This window comes from Hemiscyllium ocellatum, chromosome 25, assembly GCF_020745735.1.
Source record: "Hemiscyllium ocellatum isolate sHemOce1 chromosome 25, sHemOce1.pat.X.cur, whole genome shotgun sequence".
Classification (NCBI taxonomy): Eukaryota; Metazoa; Chordata; class Chondrichthyes; order Orectolobiformes; family Hemiscylliidae; genus Hemiscyllium; species Hemiscyllium ocellatum.
This window is the reverse complement of record NC_083425.1, coordinates 36,704,883-36,724,545: the sequence shown is the minus strand read 5'-3', so window position 1 is coordinate 36,724,545 and position 19,663 is coordinate 36,704,883. Positions and strand designations below refer to the sequence as shown.

Below are 19,663 nucleotides of genomic sequence, written 5' to 3'. Positions count from 1 at the left end.
AATCCCATGCAAGGACTGCGCAAAACACTACATAGGACAAACAGGAAGACAGCTAACGATCCGCATCCATGAACACCAACTAGCCACGAATTGACACGACCAGCTATCCTTAGTAGCCACACACACAGATGACAAGCAACATGAATTCGACTGAGACAACACTACTATTATAGGACAAGCCAAACAGAGAACAGGGAATTCCTAGAGGCATGGCACTCATCCACAGATTCAATCAACAAACACATCAACCTGGACTCAATATACCGGCCACTGCAGCCGACAGCTGAAACTGACAACCGGAAGCAGCAGATTCAAACCACTACAAATGCCAGAGGAAAGATCACAGAAGCACTTCACAGGAGGATCCCAAGCACTGAGGATGTCACCTAGACAAGGGGATGAAACATCTGCAACACAAATTCCCAGCTCGGCGAACAGAACCACAATAATGGTTATCCTCTTAACTTTCTATTTCTCTGTTGTTTAGTTGGCCAGTGCGATCTCAGAACATTTTCCTGCTGAAGCCACACCTCAGGAGCTGCAGGTTTATGAAAAGAAATCCAAAGACATTATTTATGCCAAATCACAAAATCAGGACCATGCCTTGGCAAATTGGCAGTGGCACATGGCAGAGAGAAAGAGAACACAACAACTGATCTCCAGTAAGTAGAACTGAATAAAGCTAGTCTTAGAGATTGAAGCATTGCCTTCCAAGTTAAGAATTTTAAACCATTTTCACATTCTGTCAGATCTTTTCTGCACCCTTGCCTTTGAAAAGCCTTGAAATTCTTCTCATAGTCTGGTGCCCCAAATTGTACCCAATTCTGAGGCTTAATGAGTGAATGTTATGACTAAGCATAACTTCCTTGTTTTGTAATCTGTGCCCCGCTTGCAGAACCAAATAATCAGTATGTTTTCTCAACCTTATCATCTTGTTCTGATATGGTGAAAAATTTCTGAATTTTGAGCTCTGTATTGATCAGATTTGTACCATTTAGATTGTTCTGTCGCTTCGTGGTACTCCTCTGAACATTTGAATCATACCTAGCACAAAAGATGATGATTGTGGTTGTCAGAGCTCATTTATCTCAGCCCCATTCCATCTCTTCAGGAGTTCCTCAGGGTAGTGTCCTAGACCCAATTACCTTCAGCTGTTTCACATATGGCCTCCCTCCATCATAAGATCAGAAATTGAGATGTTTACTGATGATTTCATAATGTTCAGTACCATCTCCAACTCCTTAGATACTGAAGCAGCCAAAGTCCAAATGCAGCAAAACCTGGACAACATCCAGCTTTGGGTTGACCTCATGGAAATTCTTGGCAATGACCATCTCCAGAAAAAGAGAATGTAAATGTAACTTCTTGACATTCAGTGGCATTGCTACTACTGAGTCTCCAATTATCACCATCCTGAAGGTTACCATTGACCAGTAATCAAATTGGACTAGCCATATAAATACTGTGTGAACACAAGCAGGTCAGAGACTAGGAATCCTATAGCCAGAATACTGAAAGCCACAAGTACAATAGGAGTGTGATGGAGTATTTCTTACTTGCCTGGATGAATGCAGCTGCAACAACAATGAAGCAGTTTGATAGCATCCAGGAAAGAGCAGCCTATTTGTCTGACACCACATCTATAACTGTTCACTCCTGCCACCAACACGAAATAGCAGTACTGCGTACCATATACAAGATGCAGGTCAAATATTCACCAAGTTTTCTAAGGCAGCTTCTTCCAAACCTATAGCCATAGCCATCTAGAGGACAAAGGCAATAGATATATTTTGCTGATCCTTCAGTGTTGCTAGATCAAAATCCTGGAAACTCCCTCCTTAATGGCATTTTGGGTGGATGACTGTGGTTCAGAAAGACAACTCACCACTACCTTTTTAAGGGCAATTACGAGTGGGTAGTGAATGCTGGCCTAGCCAGCAAACCTCACAAGCTCTGATTTTCTTTTTACAGTCCATCAATTTACACTTCACATTGAACTGTATCTGTCACATGTTTACTCAGTTTAGCAGTATGTCGATGTCCTCCTTATTTCTCTGCTGCACTCCTCACCATTTACTACATTGCTAAATTTACATTACTAGGCCAAGAGAACCCCCACCCCTACCTCACTCCAAATCTACTAGTTTCCAAATCTCCCCTCCCCCCATCTCATCCCAGATCCAATCCTCTAACTTGGTACTGCTCCCCCCCCCCCCATTTATCTCTCATCCCCCTTCACCCTCCACATTCCTGGTGAAGAGCTTATGCTCAAAACATCGAATCTGTTGCCCCTCAGATTATGCCTGACCTGCTGTACTTTTCCAGTGCCACACTTTTCGACTCAACTTTACATAACACTCATTTTTGGGAATGAGTTTGAATTTGATTTTGAGTTGTTTTTATTGTTGTCACATTACTGAGATACAATGAAAAGTATAATTTTGCATGCTATACAGCATGTTAAAATGATGTTTCTATAGCCATGTTTATACCATTTATAAATAATAAAAGCAATAATCCTAATCTCAGGAGGACTCGATAGCATCCTTCTTCTGTTCTTCATTACTCTCTGCTACTTCTACCCTAGCCAATTTCATATCCAAATATCATTGTTGGAGTCCTGCTGGAAGTTAATCTTCTCAAGTCTTAGAACATCACTGTTTTTCAGAGTAGTGTACCTAGGTCCAACTGTCTTCAGCTGTTTCATGAATAACCCTCCCTCCATCATAATGTCAGAAGTGAGGATGTTTGCTCAATTTCCAGCTTTGTTCATGACTCCTCATGAACGTCTGTTGGTGTCTTTATTGAGTGAAAACTGGGCAGCATTCTTGCTTGTGATAAATAGCAAGTAATATCCAGGGAAGACAATGCCAGGGCAATGACCATCTCTAATAAAGAAATAAAGTAGCCATTTCTGCTTGACATTCTATAGCAATAACATCACTGAATTTCCCTTACCATCAACATGCTGGGGTTTAACCATTGACCAGAAACTGAACTGGAACAGCCATGTAAATACTGAGGCTATAAAAGCAAGTAAGATGATGTAACAGCACTCAAAGCTTGACACCATCTGGGGAAAGTAGACTATTAATTGGCATGCCATCCACCACTTTAAACATTCACACCCTTCACCATTGATGCAGAGTGTACTGCAGCAACTCATTCATGCTCCTTCAACAACACCATTCCTCATTGTCACTGGGTCAAAATCCTGGAAACCTCCCCCCCCCCCAACCAACCAAACACTCCCAACACCAACTGGACTCCAGCACTTCAAGAAAGCAGCTCACTGCAACTTAGTCAAGGGCAGCTAGGAATGGACAATAAATACTGGCCCAACCAATAATTCCCACATTCCATAAACAAATAAAAACAAATTGTAAATTCTCTCTGCAATGTCAGATCAATTGTTAATGTAAAATCTGAAATTGATAAACTGTTGATATCAAGAATGCTAAAGAGTAATGGCAATGGCTGAGATCTGGTTTGCAGATCATCGTAGTCTAATTCAATGGGGGAACAAACTGGAGAGGCTAAGTGGCCTCCTCCACTTCCTGTGGTCCTAAAATGAAAGATGTCAGTGGATCCCGATTAAGAACAAATTGCATCTACTGTAACACTGCTTCATGGCAGTGAACAAAGCAAGTTAGATGTTGAACTATAATTCTGCCATTTTATAAATCATTGCTTCTTCCACAGTTAGAACCCTGAATGCAAGATATTTTCTGCTCAACCTATTCCAGGATGTTAATACACACCTCTGGAGCAGGTGTGACTTGAACCCAGCCTTCTGGTCGAAAGCTAGCACACTACCACTGCACTACAAGAGTCCTTTTGCAGTACTAAACATCACAATATTGGAAATATATTACAGCTGTTGACACATGAAAGGAACTGAAACGATTGAAAGGCTGAGGGGGTTAGATGATCAGGAATGATTGTGTCAATTGTCAACATTTACATGAGGAATCAAAAGATTGAGGGATGGTTTCTTTGTGGATTCTAGAACAGGACAACCAAAGGACATGACCTGCATTTGACAGAATGAGGGTTAGAGTTCAGTGCACCCAAATAAATCTGTGGGAATAATCTAACAAAGCAGAAGAGGTCAAACCAAGAAACAAAATGCCAAGCAAGATGGTGGAAGCGATTATTATTGATTCCTTAAAATTCAAATTACATACTTTTTTCAAAAAGTAAGATCATGGTTATATTATATGAATAGTATGAGGCCTGTGATATGGTTGGGTGGAACCGCTCTTCAACAACGCCATTATCAGGTATGCAGGAGATCCAAGATGGCGGCGACTCAGCAAGTCTGAGTTTACAGTGCTCTTCCCAAAACCTGGGTAAAGTGAGTTACTCACCTCCACCACACTTACCAAACCACCCAAAAAAATTTTCTAACCTTAATTAGCTGCTTACTATTATATTTAAGCAGTTTAATATTAAGTGGATAATGAGTAAACCAAAGGGACCCCGCAGCTCTCAGAAAACAAAGACCCCTCCCCCACCCTCCTCTCCTCCTCCGGCTGCAGCTGATGTAAAAACAGGCCTTGTAGAGATGATTGCCAGGCTGGAAACGACACTCGTCAATTTCATCGCAGAATCCAGACAGAGATGGAACTCATTCGAAGAAAAGTTACAAAAGCACAGCCAGGCTATTGAGGAACTGCAGGGCCGAGTGAAGGGGGCGGAGCTAAAGGCCACGACCTCCGAGGCTGCAGCTCAAACAGCTGCAGAACAGGTGCGAGCTCTGGAGCAGAGAGTCAGGGCCTTTGAAATCTACATGGATGACCTGGATAATAGAAATCGGAGAAAGAATATCCGTCTTCTGGGCCTCCCTGAACAAGAAGAGAAGGGACAGTTAGCAGTATTTCTGGAGCGATGGCTGCCCCAGCTTTTAAACCTGGGGGCTGAAACTGACCGGGTAAGGGTGGAGTGGGCCTACCGGGTCGCAGTACGCGGATCTGGCCCAAACCAGCGCCCACGCCCGGTCCTGTTCTGGCTGCAGAGTTATAGGGAGAGGCAGATACTCCTGGATGCCTCCAGAAAGCTTGGAAAGGATCCTAAAGCCATGATCCATGAAGGATCCAAGATTATGTTATTTCAGGACTTCTCCCCGGCTTTGGCACGAAGGAGGAAGGCGTTTGATGAGGTGAAGAAATGTCTAAGGAACTTAAATATTCAATACACCTTACGCTACCCAGCGACGTTATGCTTTAACCACGAAGGATCCGAGTATAATTTTAGATCACCAGAAGAGGCTAAGGAACTTTTAGACTCATTTAAATAAATCGTAAGAGACAATTTATGTTGGCTTGCCTCTTCCACACTCCGTGGGGAGAAGTGGATACTTTACTCTACTTTACTTTTGCTTCTGGGAGCAGGGTTGTTTTCCCTTGCTATTTTATGTTATTATACTTAACTGTAATTTGTTGGAGTTGTAATTTTATAGTTATGTGTGTTTGTACGTGGCATTGATGCTATCAGATATACTCAGGTATGGGTGGGGAGGGGTGGGGGTGGGGCGCTCACTGTTAACTCTAGCTCGGTATTATATCTAAATCCTATTAAGGAGCGCCCGGGTCAAGGGTGGGACACTGTTTGGGAGAGGATATGGTGGACCTTTAGAAAGGAAGTAAGGCCCCCTGAGAACAAGGGGGAGGATCTCCATTCAAACATGTTTTTTTTTGTTCTTATTGTTTGGAAATAGTTTCCTTTTTATTATACTGTTATGAGTGTATTAGAGAACATTTTCTCTTGTTTGAAGGATGTAAGTGACTCAACTATACACTCTGGATAATTGTGGATTAGATTAGTAGTTAACTGAGTTTCATTGTTTTTCTTTCTTCTTTAGTATCATTCCTTTGAATTTTGATGATTATATATTTAAGATCTATTTTTATATTAATGTTTGTGCTTGAAAGTTCTGTTTATTTTTGTAAATCTGTCAAAATATTAAATTTCTAATAAAAATATCTTTAAAAAAAAAATCAGGTATGCAATAGTAACAAGGTTCTTGCAAACTCTGCAGATGAGAGTAAGGACTATAGGGAGGATGAGCAACCTGACTACAATACTATTGTAGAGGGTGCCATGTAACTAGGGGAGGAAATAGGAACATAGCAGTAGGGGACTTAAAATTAGGGAGATAAATACCTTTTGCTGAGCCGTAAGCATGATTTCCAAAAGCTGTCCTGCCTACCTGGTGTCAGGCTGAAGGACATCTCCTCAGGGCTGGAGAGGAATTTGGAGTGTGAGCGGAGGGATCTTGTTATTGCCATCCAAGTTGGTACTAATGTTAATGGAATTGGAAATAATGTTTTGAAAGATTTTGAACAGTTTAGTATCTCAGGCATCATGACATAGAATAAATAAAGTAAGGCAATGAGGATTATGGAGATAAGGCAGGCAAGTAGAATTGAGAATGGCCAGATCAGCCATGATCTCATTGAATGGCAGAGCAGACTGATGGGTTGAATGGCTCCTAGGCCTTAAGGACTTATGGACCGTTAAGATGATAGGAAATGAAATAGCTAAATCTTGATCATTTTATATATAACAATTCCTTTTACATTTAATGCAGTATAGCTGATATCGCAAACTCAGGGAACTTATTTTTAATAAGTACCTGTGTATTCTGTGAAATTGCTCTTTATATTTTTCCTCCTCACTCTTCCTCCTCACAAGAAACCTCTTCGTTATAATGGTGAAACTGGCTATTCTCTGTTTAGAAATCCTAGACAAGCCAGTTGATGAACTGGTGATGAATCAATGTGAGAATATTGAAGAGCGGAGACAACAGTCTAACCTCATCGATCAGACCATTGCAACTCTGGGTTCTGGAAAGGTCAGAAAAGGTTTTTTTTTTACCTTTTATTCATGGTATCCCAATGTGCATTGGCATATCAAGTATTCAGTAACTGGTGATATGGGTGCATTCTTTTTCTTTTCTTGGCTGTTGAATTCACTCCCTCTGATGCCAGACCATTGGAGATCATGAGCTCCTGGGTTCTTAGCTAAGTGGATTCACACCATTCTGTTTTATAATATGGGGATTCATGTTTCCCTGTTCACTTGCTTCTGTTACTAACTAAAAATATTCATTCCCTCCTGGTTCTTGCTATGGAGATTCACTCCCTTCTGGTCTTGGCACTGGTGATTAACGCCCTCATGTTCTTAGCTCTTAAGGTTTATTCCATCCTGTAAGAGGCTTGAGCTTCACATCTGGATTGCAGAATGCTGTTGACCCTGGTTATAGTGTGCTGTGACCCAATGGAAATGTTAGCTATTTCTTTTTCCAGAGTTTCTGAGTTTCTCCAGCACTTCCTGCTTTTATTTCATATCTCCTGCACCTACAATATTTTGCTTTTATAAATATGCCAACTTGTCCCTTTCTTATTATTTTAGGGTTATCACATGGGGAGTGAGTTTTGGGCCCTGCCACCAATGATTGGAGATGAGTTAAGTGGTGTGGCAGCAACGTTAACACAGACAGAACGTGGATTTCCACCACCCATCGTTCATAGCAGGAGACCTCAGACAATCAAAAAGGAGACAGGTACTTTCACAACATTCCTGAACAAAAGTTCATTTGGTGTGATCAGTAAATCTAAATTTCAGGTTTCAGGAATTTAATGGGGAAAGGGTTCAGTAGGTTTAGTTTAACTTTTTTTTTAGTAAAAAATGAGGTCTGCAGATGCTGGAGATCACAGCTGCAAATGTGTTGCTGGTCAAAGCACAGCAGGCCAGGCAGCATCTCAGGAATAGAGAATTCGACGTTTCGAGCATAAGCCCTTCATCAGGAATAAGAGAGAGAGAGCCAAGCAGGCTAAGATAAAAGGTAGGGAGGAGGGACTAGGGGGAGGGGCGATGGAGGTGGGATAGGTGGAAGGAGGTCACGGTGAGGGTGATAGGCCGGAGTGGGGTGGGGGCGGAGAGGTCAGGAAGAGGATTGCAGGTTAGGAGGGCGGTGCTGAGTTGAGGGAACCGACTGAGACAAGGTGGGGGGAGGGGAAATGAGGAAGCTGGAGAAATCTGAATTCATACCTTGTGGTTGGAGGGTTCCCAGGCGGAAGATGAGGCGCTCCTCCTCCAGCCGTCGTGTAGTTGTGTTCTGCCGGTGGAGGAGTCCAAGGACCTGCATGTCCTCGGTGGAGTGGGAGGGGGAGTTAAAGTGTTGAGCCACGGGGTGATTGGGTTGGTTGGTTCGGGCGGCCCAGAGGTGTTCTCTGAAGCGTTCCGCAAGTAAGCGGCCTAGCTTATAGAATTGAAATGTGCAGATTTTTGAAATCTGAAAGAATTGTTTGAACTCATTTCCAATTTCCGACAGACATTCTTGGATTTATTTTGGTTGGTGTATCAGTGAGCCCTAATATTATTCTGGGGGATCTTGACAATGTTTCCTTTATGTCTTCCCTGTGGTAGAGACTGTCACAATATCTTTCTTCCCATTAGTACCTTGCTTATCTGATTTCTTTGGGTTTTTTCAATTCTTTTATCATGAAGACTGGTATAAGATGTTGGTTTAAATTATCTTCTATTATGCTGTTCCTGTCATCAATTCCTGAGTCACACCCTCCAAGGGTCCCACACTCACTTTAGCTACTCTTTCTTAGAAGCTTTTGCTGTTTGTTTTTACGTTTCTTGGCAATTTACTTTCAAAACAAATTTCTTGCTTCCTAAAAAAAATTCTAAATCCACTAGTTTTCACCATTTTGTAGACCTAAACTGTCTAGAATTTAAAAGAATGGACGGAGATCTAATTGAGGTATATAAGATGCTAAAGAAATTGACAAAGTAGATGTAGAGAGAATGAGAAGTCATGGTTTTAGGATAAGGGGTAGCATATTTAAAACAGATATGTACTTACTTCTCTCAAAGAGTTATGAATCTATCGAACTCACAACCCCAAAGTATGGTGGATGCTGAGACATTGAGTAAATTTAAAGAGATAGATTTTTAATTAGTAATGGGTTGAAGATTATGGGCAGAGGGTAAGAAAGTAGAATTGAAGCCAAGCTAAGCCATTGTGTTGGGGCAGCATAGTGATTCAGTGGTTAGCACTGCTGTCTCATAGCGCCAGGAAACCTGGTTCAATTCCACCCTCAGATGACTGTTTGGGTGGAGTTTGCATATTTTCCCTGTGTCAGCGTGGGTTTCTTCTGGGTGCTCCAGTTTCCTCCCAAAGTCCAAAGATGCATTTGGAAGTGCAAGGACTAATTAGGGATAGTCAACATACTTTTGTGAGTCGGAAATCATGCCTCATAAAGTTGATTGAGTTTTTGGAGAAGTAACAAAGAAGATTGATCAGGGCAGAGTGGTGGATGTGATCTATATGGACTTCATTAAGGTGTTCGACAAGGTTCCTCATGCTACATGGGTTAGCAACGATAGATCATATGGAATACAAGGAGAACTAGCAATTTGGGTACAGAATTGGCTCAAAGGTAGAAGACAGAGAGCGGTGGTGGAGGGTTGCTTTTCAGATTGGAGGCCTGTCACCAGTGGAGTGCCACAAGGATGCCTCTGGGTCCACTACTTTTTGTCATTTATGTAAATGATTTGGATGAGAACATAGGAGGTATAGTTAGTACATTTGCGGGTGACACCAAAATTGGAGGTGTAGTGAACAGTGAAGAAAGTTACCTCAGAGTTCAACAGGCTCTTGATCAGATGGGCCAATGGACTGAGGAATGGCAAATGGAGCTTAATTTAGATAGGTATGTGGTGCTGAATTTTGGAAAGGCAAATCAGAGCAGGACTTATACATTTAATGATGAGGTCTGGGGGAGTGTTGCTGAACAAAAAGACCTTGGAGTCCAGGTTCATAGCTCCTTGAAAGTGGAGTCACAGGTAGATAGGATAGCGAAGAAGGCGTTTGGTATGCTTTCCTTTATTGGTCAGAGTATTGAGTACAGGAGTTGGAAGGTCATATTGCAGCAGTACAAGCCAGAGTTGGAATACTGCATGCGATTGTGGTCTCCCTGTTAAAGGAAGAATGTTATGAACCTGAAAGGGTTCAGAAAAGATATACAAGGATGTTGTCAGGGTTGGAGGTATTGAGCTATAGGGAGAGGCTTAATAGCCTGGGGTTATTTTCCCTGGAGCACTGGAGGCTGAGCGTTAGCCTTCTGGAGGTTTATAAAATCATGAGGAGCATGGATAGGGTAAATAGACAAAGTCTTTTTCCTGGGGTGGGGGAGTCCAAAACGCTAGGGTACAGTTTTAAACAAGAGGAGAAAGATTAAAAAAGGGCCTAGGGGGCAACATTTTAATGCAGAGGGTAGTGCGCTTATGGAATGAACTGCCAAAGGAAGTGATGGAGGCTAGTACAACTATAACATTTAAAAAGCATCTGGATGGGTGAGTGTAAATAAGAAGGGTTTGGAGGGATATGGGCCAAATGCTGGCAAATGGGACTCAATTATTTATTTAGGATATCTGGTCAGCATTTACCATTTGACAGAAGGGTCTGTTTCCGTGCTGTATATCTCTATGACTGTAGGACTCTATGGGCATATTAAGTGTATTGGCAATGCTAAATTTCCCTCGTGTCCAGGGATGTGTAGGTTAGATGCTTTAGCCATGGAGAGTGCAGATTTACATGGATAGGTATGGGTGTGAGTCTAGTGGGATGCTCTTCGGATGGTCAGCGTGGACATGGTGGGTAGAATAACCTGCTTCTGCACTGTAGGGAATCTGTGATTCTATGAGATCAGCCATGATCAAATGGTGGAATGACACTGACCCAACTCCTTTACCTTTTTGCCTATTTTTCTGGAACATTGCATATCCTTGAATATTGAGCTCCCAATCCTGGTCACCGTGCAACCACAACTTTGTAACAGTGTGAAGTCATATTCATTTGTTTACACTTGAGCCATCAATGCATCTTGTCATTTTAATTTTCCTATACTACCCACTCTCAAATTTCCTCCCTTTGCCTTCCATTGAATCTCAACGAAAGCTTGTGGAACAGTATCTCCTCTTTCACTTGGCACTTGATAACCTTCTAAACTCCTCACTGCATTTAACTATTTTCGATCATAACCGAAACTTGGGTAAATTTTTTTGGTTCTTTTTGTAGGATCGTATGTTTCTATCTCTTTTTATATTCTTTCATGTGGAATTCAATTGGCTGCCATCCATCCATTCACACCTCATCTGAATATATCTTTTATTTCTTTCTTGTCCTATTACCACTTCCTTGGACTTTAAACTTTTCTATTGTTAATCTCTGAAGCTCTCCTCCTTCCTATACCCACTACCTTGCTCAAAACCTCTTACATTACTATCTTTCCTCAGTTCCCATGAAGGGTCCTCAACCTATAATGTAAGGATCTTTCTTGTTATAGATGCTAAATATATTCTTACCTGCTAAGAATTTTCAGTATTTTTTGTTTTGTTTAGGATTTTGTTCATCTACAATCTTCTGATTTTGTTTGAATTCCATCTTCATTTACTTTAGGTACTGACTTCCCACAAGGCAAAAGAACCTACAGGAAGTCCAGGTCAGAGAGTTTGTACCTGAAACAGCGATTGGAAGAGATGAAGACTTTTTTAAAACACCTGGACTTCAGACAACCTGTATGTTTGTTAAAACACACTCAGGAGTTGTCACTGAGTTTATTCAGGGTTATCAATATCAATCCATTACCTTGATCCAAGACACAGCATAGAGTGATATATCCTTTAGTTCATTACCAACAGTCTCATAGTAGTAGGCATCACAGAAAGAGCATCTATACTCCAGTGTTTTACACTGACAGAGTAGTGCAACCAAGAATATACAATGATTTGGAGATGCCGGTGTTGGACTATAACCTGGTGTTGTGTGATTTTTAACGAAGAATATACAATGACTGACTTGTAGCCACCAGTAAACTTTAATTATACAATCTTAACTTTAGATAAATGAACAGGCAAGTGGGGAAGCATTTTGCAGACAGTGATCATAACTCCATTAAATTCTAAATTCTAAGTGAACTGAGAGCAGATTCCTTTAAAGCTATGTCAGACCAGCAAATCCAATGTGCCCTGGAAATCGAGGAATACGCAGGATTGAATAGAGAGAAAAAGTGAGTCTTATGGCAGATACCAAGGCCTCAAAAAAGCAGATGCCCTAGAGGAGTACAGAATGTGCAAGGGAAACTGTAAAAGGAAATTAGGAGAGATATAAAAGGGCATGAAAGAATAGTGGCAAGTATAATAAAGAAAGATTCTAAGTTGTTTTACTAGAACATTAGTGGAAAAGCATAACTAGGAAAGGGTTAAGGCTCATTAAGGACTACAGTGATAATTTGTACAGGGAAAATGAAGACATAGTTAGAGCTCTAACTAACACTGTCGGTGTTCACCAGTGAGAAGGATGATGTAGATATAGAAATCAGAGAGAAGGACTGTGATAAATTTAAAGAAATTACCATAGACATAAAAGAGGTTCTGAGTGGTCTAGCAGGCTTAAAAGTAGATGAGTCTCCAGGGATGGATGAACTGTTTCCAAGGTTGTTGAATCAGGCAAGAATTCTGGAAACAATTTTCAATTTGTCTTGGCTATAGGAGATGTACCTGAGAGCTGGAGAACAGTCAATGTGGTACCATTATTCAAGATGGGAGCAAGGAATAAACCAGGAAACTACAGGCCAATCTCTCCATAATCAGGTTCAAATCTGTTTGGGGCAATTCTGAGGAGAGAATTAATCTGCTCTTGGTACGGCAGGTATTAATCAAGAATAATCAGCATACTTTTGTAAGGAAGGATATGTCTAACCAACTTGATTGGATTTTTCAAAAAGGTAGCCAGGTGTGTAAATGAGGACAATGCATTGACAGTAATCAACGTGGACTTCAGCAAGGCTTTTGATAAAGGTCCTGCCTGGGAGATTGATAGCAAAGTTAAGAGCCCAAGCGATCAAAAGAAATTTGGCTAATTGGATCCAGAATTGGCTGCATGTCAGGAGCAAAGGGTGAAGATTGGCAGGTGTTTTTTGTGAATGGACGTCTGTGCCTGGTGTGGTTCCGCAGGAATTAGTGATGGTGCTAATAAATTATTTGGACTTGAATGTAGAAGAATTGGTCAGTAAATTTGTGGATGATACAAAGATTGGTGCTGTAATAAACAGTGAGGCTGGCCTTAGATTACAGAAGGATATAGACAGGCTGGTCAGATTGATTGATCAGTATCAAACGGAATTCAATCCAGATAAGTGTGAGGTGATGCACTTGGGCAGGACAAATAAGGCAAAGGAATGCATGTGTGACAGTACTGTCTCTTTAACAAGGTTATTTTGTCTTTGGGTTTTTTAAAGAGAGGTTGTAAAGGCAGAGGTGCCGAAATGTCTGGACAGACTCGAGTTTAATAATGGCAGGGGAGTGGCCAGTTCTACCATTTTTTGTTTCTTGTAGTTTGGTTTAGTTGCAATAGTGAGAAGCTGCTAGTGTAGCTGTAGCAGAAGCTGCAGCAGATCATCCCTGGCTGACTTTTTTCTCTGAAAAGAACCTGTGTTTGAATTTACCTTTTGCCAAGGGATGAATTTATGGAATGTTGCAGGAATTGGAACAGTTCCTTAGTTAAGTTGCTGTTTCAAGTCGGTTGAGTTTTCCAATCATTAGGTTGTTCTAAATTCTGTTTTCTTCTGTTTGTGTTTCCACAGTAGTGTTTAAATAAATTCTGTTTTGCTTAAAGCCAAGTGGTTTGAACAGCTGCATCACACCTGGAATACCCACTTCACAACTGACTTTAAAATAAGAAAATGTTAGGGTCTGGGCGACCTTCTTAAAATAATTTGTGGAGGTCTGGCCAGGTCCATAAGACAGGATCCTGAGAAACACCAAGGATCAGAGGGACTTTGTTGTGCATGTCCACTGATCCCTTAAGCTAAAAGGACAAGTAGATAAAGTACTTGAGAAGGCATATTCATTGCTTGCCTTTTGTTATCCAAAGAGCGTGATGCTGGCAAGGACACCCAATCAGGCAGCATCCGAGGAGCAGGAGAGTCGATGTTTCAAACATAAGTTCTTCATCAGGAAGATGAAGAGCTTATGCTCAAAACATCAGTTCTCCTGCTCCTCGGATGCTGCCTGACCAGCTGTGCTTTTCCAGCATCGCACTCTTCAACTCTGATCTCCAGCATCTGCAGTCCTCACTTTCTCCTAGTTTTATTAACCAGGGCATAGAACTTAAGAGCCAGGAAGTTTATGCTGGAAATGTATAAGGCGTTGGTTAGACCACAGCTGGATTATTATTTGCACTTCTGGAATCCACATTAAAGAAGGGATGCGATAACATTGGAGACCGTGCAAAGGTGATTTACCAGGATGTTGCCTGGGCTGGAGACTTTTAGTTATGAAGAGAGATTGGATATACTGGGGTTATTTTCGGTGGAGTGGAGGAGACTGAGGAAGCATATGGTTGAGCTGTATAAAATTATAAGGGGCATAGACAGGGTATACAGGAAGGAACTTTTCCCCTTGGTGGAGGGATCAATGACCAGTGGCCATAGATGTAAAATAAGGGACAGGAGAATGAGAGGGGATGTGAGGAATTTGTTTTCACCCAGAGGGTGGTGGGAATCTGGAGCTCACTGCCTATAGGGGTGGTAGAGGCAGAAACCATCATAACATTTACTGAGATATACACTTGCGATGCATAGGCATGCAAGGTTATGGGCCAAGAGCTGGAAAATGAGATGAGAATACTTAGATTGTTGCTTTTGATTAGTGCAAACTCAACGGGACTTTTGCATGCACTAAACCTCTATGATTCTTGTGACAGACTTATCTCCAGTTCTGTACCTCAGTGTAACATAATGAAAGACCAGTATACACTAACCCAGTGTTATATAAGACCAGACTTGTACTCACCAGTATATAATTACCCAGTGTTAATACAGTGATAGATTTGTCAGCTCCAGTACTTTGCTCCAGAATTACACAGATAAAGAGCTTCTAGTTCTGTCACGTCACATTACGTCAGTATTCACACTGGAAAAAGTATTCACACTGTGGTCGAGGAGAATACTGAGATACAAGCTATTAGACTAAACAGAGTTGAGATTCATAAGGAGGTGGTGTTAGCAATTCTGTAAAGTGTGAAAACAGATAAGTTCCCTGGACCGGATGGGATTTATGCTAAGATATTATGAGAAGATATGGAGGAGATTGCAGAACCTTTGGTTTTGATCTTTATGTCATCATTGTCTATAGGAATAGTGCCAGAAGACTAGAGGATAGCAAATGTTGTCCCCTTGTTCAAGAAGGGGAGTAGAGACGACCCTGGTAATTATAGACCAGTAAGCCTTACTTTGGTTGTGGGTAAAGTGTTGGAAAACATTATAAGAAATAGGATTTATAATCATCTAGAAAGGAATAATTTGATTAGGGATAGTCAACATGGTTTTGTGAGAGATAGCTCATGCCTCACAAACCTTATTGAGTTCTTTGAGAAGGTGACCAACCAGGTGGATGAGGGTAAAGTAGTTGGTGTGGTATATAGGGATTTCAGTAAAGTGCTTGATAAGGTTCCCAACAGTAGGCTATGCAGAAAATATGGAAGCCTGGCATTGAGGATGATTTAGCAGTTTGGATCAGAAATTGGCTAGCTGAAAGAAGACAGGGGCTGGTGGTTGATGGGAAATGTTCATCTTGGAGTTCACCTACTAGTGGTGTACTGCAAGGATCTGTTTCGGGGCCACTGCTGTTTGTCATTTTCATAAATGAGCTGAATGAGGGCATAGAAGGATGGGTTAGTAAATTTGCAGATGAAACTAAGGTCAGTGGACTTGTGGACAGTGCCAAAGGACGTTGCAGGTTACAGAGGGACATAGATAAGCTGCAGAGCTGGGTTGAGAGGTGGCAAATGGAGTTTAATGCTGATAAGTGTGAGGTGATTCATTTTGGAAGGAGTACAGGAATACATAGTACTGGACTAACAGTAAGATTCTTGGTAGTGTGGATGAGCAGAGAGATCTTAGATTCCATGTACGTAGATCCCTGAAAATTACCACCCAGGTTGACAGGGTTGTTAAGAAGGCACACGGTGTGTTAGCTTTTATTAGTAGAGGGATTGAGTTTCGGAACTATGAGGTCATGTTGCAGCTGTACAAAACTGTATACCAGCTGCTGTACTTGGAATATTGTATACAGTTCTGGTCACCGCTTTAAAGGAAGGATGTGGAAGCATTGGAAAGGGTGCAGATGAGATTTACCAAGATGGTGCCTGGAATGGAGGAAAGGTCCATGAGAAAAGCTGAGGGATTTGAGGCACTTTTCATTAGAGAGAAGAAGCTTGAGAGGTGACTTAATAGAGACATACAAGTTGATCAGAGGATTAGATAGGGTGGACTGTGAGAGCGTTGTTCCTCGAATAGTGATGGCTGGCACAAGTGGACATAGCTTTAAATTGAGGGTTGATAGATTTAGGACAGATGTCAGAGGTAGTTTCGTTACTCAGAGAGTAGTAAGGGCATAGAACACCCTGCCTGCAACACCAGTAGACTCCTCAACTTTAAGGACATTTAAATGGTCATTGGATAAACATATTAATGATAATGGAATAGTGTAGGTTAGAAGGGCTTCAGATTGATTTCACAGGTCAGCACAACATCAAGAGCTGAAGGGCCTGTACTGTGCTGTGATGTTCTATGTTCTATAGAATCATAGAATCCCCACAAGGTGGAAGCATGCCATTTGGCCCATCGAATCCATACTGACCCTCCAAAAAAGCATCCAAAAGCACCCCTCCCTACTCTATCTCTATAACCCTGCATTTCAACCCTAACGTATATATTCCTGGACACTATGGTCAATTTAGAATGGCCAATCCACCTAACCTGCACATTTTTGGACTATGGGAGAAACCCACACAGACACAGGGAGAATGTGCAAACCTCAAGACAGTTGCCTGTGGTTGGAATCAAATGCTGGTGCTGTGAGGCAGCAGTGCTAACCACTGTGTCACATTACCATCAGAGTAGCCCATGTAAAAATTAAATCTTTTTATTTTACTTTATTTTTAATTGTAGACTGAATACAACAAAGGACTGAGGAGAGAATTGCGGTACTTTTAAAAAGCAAGTTACTGAAAACATTGTGGTTCGTGTTTACACAGTTACTTTACAAGGTGGAGAAGGTGGAAGGGGCAATGACATGGCATTTGTGGGCGTATACAAAGTGAAATTCAGCCTGCAACAAGTAACTGATTGGTTTATGCAATTGTGACCATTAGTGGATTTTAAATGCCATCAACCTAACAATAACAATAATAGGATGATGGGTAGCTGAACAACTTCTGGGTGTCAATGATAGTGGAAAGTGCTTGGAGCTCTGGAAGGAAGATGGTGTGAGTGTCTCTGTCTCCAGTAACATGCCTGGCCGGAAAGAAAACTGTTGCTTTCTCCCACGAGTTGTAGTGAGCTGTTGTTCTTCACCAATAAGTCAGATACTTAATAATTTGTGAATCAATCACTCTGTGCATCCTGGGAAGTGAAAGAACCTGAAGGAAAAGCTTGGAATACTAAAGAACTTAGGAATCAAAAGGAACCCCTCCACTGAATCCTGAGGACTGGTGTCATTGAACTGTTTCCCTAATTTTGTTTCATATCTATTCCTAACACTTTGTTTTTGTACCTGTGTCTATCTGTATATATGTGTAAAGAAGTTTTAAAAGGGTGTAAAAATTATAATATATGTTGCACAATTCATAGTTGTTTCCCTGTGGTCAGAATCTATTTATTTGTAAGAAATTTGTAGTTCTTGTTATGTACCGAACCCTGGTCATGTTTTCTGTTTACCTGGGTCTATCAGACATGAAAATTGGGGACTTCGATTTTTTTTTTAACTTATGTGATGATTCCAGGAATAAGAGGCCTTGATGTCCATTGCAGTGAGTTATAACAGCTGTAACACCATCAGTGGTGCCAGTGTCTCTCCTCTGGAGCTACCCTAGTCTCTGGAATTATCCAATCTCCTGGAACTGCCCATACATCCAGCTGTGGCCTGACTTTAATGCAACCCTTAACTCAAACCATTTACATTCACGAACTGTGGCCAGAGTGTAATTCAAAATTTGCCATTTTCCTGATCTGTTCATTACTGATGAATATAGAGTCTTTCAATGTTTTTAACTTTTGAAAAATGATGAAGTGCAGTATCTGAGCATTGCTTTCAGTTTTCTTGCAAGAGTCACAGTCCAGCCCCCAGCCAACCACTATTAAACCTGAATTGCATTGACTCTAATAGTAAGACTCAGAACCTAGAAACATCAGGATCAGGAGGACAGGGAGATCTTACTTATATCAATAGCCTGATGCCAACAGCAAGTTGTAAATATTGTAGTAAACATCAGCAAAATCCGACAGCTCTCTGCAGCTAACTGTGAGGAAACTGTGTCTTGAGTTAACTGGATGTTTTCTACACACAGGACATTGATCAGTTGGAAGTGATTGCAACTGGGCGCCCCTTCAGCTCAATGTCAGTAGAATCTTTCCCTTTGGAGGAGAATCACCCTACAACACATGATAAAGAGAACATGTAAGCATCACTGTATATCCTGGAAGTTTCTCACTGTATACTGAATTGTTGTATTCAATGAAACGATTTGTGGTCTGATTATATCATTTGAATAAATTATAGCTAGTTTCTTTTACAATTTGGTACTCAGTAATCTGAGACATTGCTCATAAGCAAAATAAAAGATATTTTTTCAACTCACTTCTATGTCACTTGCATCGCTCTCATTCATTATTTCTCGCACATTCTAAGTACCTCAACTTCAGCAGTTTTCTCTTTTGGCTGTTTGTGTCTGTTAGTTGCAATACATTCAATGTAAGCCACTCTGCTACTCCTTGTCTTCTACACCAGCTTGCTCTTTATTTTTTCTCTCCCTCTCCCTCTCCCTCTCTCTCTCTCTCTCTCCCCTTATTTTTATGTGACTGATAACTGGATTTCAGTTAGGTAGCTTCTTCGTTTGCGTGTCTTCTTCCTTGATGGTGGTCAGATTAATCAGTGGGATATCAAGTCATTGAGTCAGAATGGATGGTTCATTTTTAGGTTCATTTTCAACTTTATCTAGCAGAGTGCTGCTGGGATCACTGCTTGGAATTCAAATATTTACAATGTTTGTTAATCATTTAGATGAAAAAAAAATTATTGTAGTGCAGACTACAAAATGCTGCAGTACAGAGGGATCTATGTGTTCTTATATGCAAATCACAAAAAGCAAGTAATTAGAATGGCAAATTAAAGATGGGCCTTCATTCCCAGGATTTGACACATAAATGTAAGATGGTCTTGCTACAACTGTACAGCACATTGGTGAGGCTGAAACTGGAGGTAGAGTTTATAAGAAGAGCTTACCTGCCGTCCCACCAGCCATAAAATGAAGATAATTTGGGATGTTGGTGATCAGAAATCCAGTTGTCTCACGAAAAGATGGAATTTAATTTGGATAAGTACAATAAATTACATTTAGTTAAAATGAACACAGGCAAGACTTATCCAGTTAATGGTCGGGCCTTGGGTAGTACTGTATTGACAAACAGAGAGACTTGGGGTTCAGGTGCATCACAGGTAGGCAGGATGGTTGAGAAGACATTCAGCTAGCTTGTCCTTATTGCTCAGACCATTGAGTATAAGAGTTGGGACACCATGTTGAAGT

At 41.1% G+C, this 19,663-nt stretch overlaps 1 protein-coding gene across 1 annotated transcript in view; it reads left to right on the top strand.

The window, feature by feature from the left end:
• mycbpap (mycbp associated protein) overlaps positions 1-19,663 on the top strand; it is a 103,545-nt gene that overhangs the window by 24,419 nt on the left and 59,463 nt on the right. The window contains exons 5-9 of the mRNA XM_060844838.1: positions 488-662; positions 6,741-6,856; positions 7,417-7,567; positions 11,477-11,595; positions 18,428-18,537. Coding sequence (XP_060700821.1) covers positions 488-662; positions 6,741-6,856; positions 7,417-7,567; positions 11,477-11,595; positions 18,428-18,537 — 671 coding nt within the window. The remainder of the gene's footprint in view (positions 1-487; positions 663-6,740; positions 6,857-7,416; positions 7,568-11,476; positions 11,596-18,427; positions 18,538-19,663) is intronic.